Genomic DNA, 3,192 nt, shown 5'->3' with positions numbered 1-3,192 from the left:
TAATAATAAAATATATTATATTATTTGATTTATTTTGATATTTTATGTGTTTTAATGATATTTCAAAGATATTTCAAAGATATTTAACACCCCTATTAAATTAGCACTTCCCTTTTTAAAATAAGGAACAAAATAGAAAACTTCAAAATTTAAATTGAATGAATACTTCAAAAGTGATTATTTTATTCTTCAGATGATAAAATAGTGAAATAATTTTAGAGAAAATTTTAACTTATGTTTACCATTCAAAAGTTTTTATTACCGTTGCTAATAACAGTTTTGGTGGCAGATATTGACCCGCATCAATCAAGGGGTGCGGGTGGGGTTGAATCATACTCACAAAACCCACAGATTTGTGTGTAAAACCCTTTTTCTAGAAACCAAGACCATTCTCAAACATCAAAACACATAATAGAATTCAATTTTTCCATCAAAACCAAATACACAATCACTGTAATGAACTCCAGAAACGATATCCAAAAATCAACTGATTCTTGAAACCATGGAGATCTAAGCAAAAACCCAAATTGCAAGAAACAAAACCACAAAAGTATCATAAATATAAAGTAGCAAACCAGAAGCTAATAAATTAAACAGCGGCATAGAGCTGAGGAGCAAACGAAAACCATTTGAAACCACAGCTGGATTTGTGAGGAAGAGAAGGGCATTTTGGCAGCCAATGCCAAGTCCTTCGAGACACCATGTAATACAAAACCTCAGGCCAAGTATAACAACAAACACAAATCATACCTTGATGCCAAAAACAGTAGATGTGTTCATAATTATGGTAGCAAACTGACCCAAATTTCCTGCACATCATATCTGGTACGCTTTCTACTTCCATCCATATCCTTTCCTGTTCATCCAGTTCCCATACTTTCATTGTCTTCGATATCCCGTTTCTCCCGATTCCCCCAAACATAAACAGCCTATTTTCCCCTGCCGCCAATCGGGCAAACGTCAGATCTTCAGGCAAACTCACCTCCAATCTCTCCCATTTTCCGGTATTCAGATCGAACCCTACCACTGAGAATGGCTCTCGTGTCCCGAAATACAGAGATCCATTGCAGAAAACGCCTTGTTGATGATAACTGTCGCCCAAGGAACGATGGAACCCATCGTATCGGATCCATTGACGAACCCTGGAGTCATAGACGTAGGCATAGACGTGAGATGAAGAACGGGATGACAGGCAAAAGAGTTTGTAACCAGAGGAGTTGGTAATTAGGGTTGGGAGTTCAAAGGCGAAAGGGAATTCGGGAAATTTGACAATCCTCGAAGACCTGGCGAGGAGGTTGTAGATGAGGAAGGCGGAATTAGAAGAATCCGGCACGGCAGAGAAACAAAGGAGGCAGCTAGCGGTTGAGAGGAGAGGCGTACAGGACAGAGAGCGAGATAAAGGGAGTTTCAAATTACGCCAAGTGTTGAGATCGGTATCATACATGAGGTAATGAGTTGATTGAGGGTGAGACAGCAATAGGAAGGAAGATAATGGAGAAGACGAAAGGGAATTGGTGTGTCTAGAGAGGAAAACTGGAGAGAAGATGAGAGATCTGAAGTATTTACAGGTTGATCGGAGGTATAAGAAGGTTCTAAGAGGTAAGAAAGAGAGTATTCGTTCGAGTAGTTCAATGGGGAGTTTCCGCCAGATTTTCGGATCCATTTCCGGCGTGTAAGTCGCCGGAGATATCTTGTGATTGCTTCTGACAACGGCGAGTTCCATTAATGAGACAGAAGTTGAAAATTGGATGTACAGAGAATCTGAAAGAAAGATGATTGAGAAGGGGGAGAGGCAGGAGTCGTCGCTTCGAACTTTTTAATCTTTAAAGTAAATTACCTTTTTCGTCCCTAAGATTTATTAAAAGTTACGATTTTAGTCCTTATAATTTAGATTTTGTGGTTCATCCCTATGATTTATAAATCATTGTTATTTTCGTTCTTATAATTGATAATTTAATCATTGTTATTTTCGTTCTTATAATTGATAATTTAATCATTGTTATTTTCGTTCTTATAACTGATAATTTAATGTTGTTTTAGTTTTTGTGGCTTATAATGTTTTATTATTTTGGTCCCTCTTACTTAAAAAAGATAAAAATTAGTTTAAGAACAAAAATAACAATAAATTGAAAGACGTAAAAATAAAAAAAAACGTTAGTTTTAAACCACATAGACGAAAATCATAATTTTTTTAACAAACTATAAGAGGAAAAATGTAATTTACTCTAATTTCTATAATCAATATAAATTTGGACTACTTGTGTGTGAATTGATAGTTTTTTTAACCAACAAATTTGTTTAAAAAAATAAGATTACAAGAATATGGAAGATCCTTTTTGCAAGGCATGGTGCGTCAAAAAATAAAAAGAACCTAACACTCAACAAAAAAAAAAAACAAGAAAGAAGAAGAGATCTAACGACAAGGAATCGAGCAACCTAAGAAATTACCTCTCTGCATTGCAACACCAATCCGTCCAAAAGTAATTGAAATCTTTGCGTGGAAAGCCAATGCTACGATAATAGTTAGATATCAAAAGGCAATATGGGGTGACTGATCAGAAAACACCACTTTGCTACGAGACCCCCAAATCACTTACATGGTGGTCCACGAAACTGCTTGTCAAATTCCTTTTAAAGAAGGTGAGTATGAAGATTGGTCTTCCATGGTAAAAACAAACATCGGAAATTGAGTCCATGTCGAAAGAAGCCAAACTCCACCACCTCAATACCTTTGCCTATATGTCTAACCCTTGTTTGCAATGAACTAAAAATAATCAACTGTTTCAACTTCATCCACATATCTGGGACATAAAGAAGAGTGAAGGTCAAAACCAAGTTGATCCAACAACGCTTGAACCCGGATCCTACCTTGTGTTAGAACTTAGACGTCACACAAAGATGCATACCAGTAACAACATATTTGTATAAATTTGTTTAAAATAAAGAACTAATTGTGTACCCGCGCAATGCGGCGGGAGCCATGAATTTTAACGATTTTGAAGTTCCACTGGTTTTATAAGATAAGATTTAACGATGATATAGTTTACACTTGATCTTTACATATTAATACAATTTGAATAAATAAGAGTTATGGTTCCAATTACAGACTATCGATGAAAAAAATTGTATGACGGTTTAAAATCCAATATATTTAAAATCCAACATATTTAAACGACTCCACAAATGTATTCG

The 3,192-nt window shown here is 35.6% G+C and overlaps 1 protein-coding gene across 1 annotated transcript; it reads right to left on the bottom strand.

Moving 5' to 3' along the window:
- Positions 1-412: 412 nt before the first annotated feature.
- On the bottom strand, positions 413-1,768 carry LOC112514479 (F-box/kelch-repeat protein At5g43190). The gene has a single exon (XM_025120970.1). It carries the CDS (start codon positions 1,721-1,723, stop codon positions 590-592), a length of 1,134 nt encoding a protein of 377 aa, XP_024976738.1. The 5' UTR covers positions 1,724-1,768; the 3' UTR covers positions 413-589.
- Between the last annotated feature and the right edge of the window lie 1,424 nt (positions 1,769-3,192).

The sequence above is a fragment of the Cynara cardunculus genome (assembly GCF_001531365.2).
Source record: "Cynara cardunculus var. scolymus isolate 2C chromosome LG 6, CcrdV1, whole genome shotgun sequence".
In the NCBI taxonomy this organism is placed as follows: Eukaryota; Viridiplantae; Streptophyta; class Magnoliopsida; order Asterales; family Asteraceae; genus Cynara; species Cynara cardunculus.
Note: the sequence above shows the minus strand (reverse complement) of the source record. Positions and strands in the feature narration are given on the sequence as shown.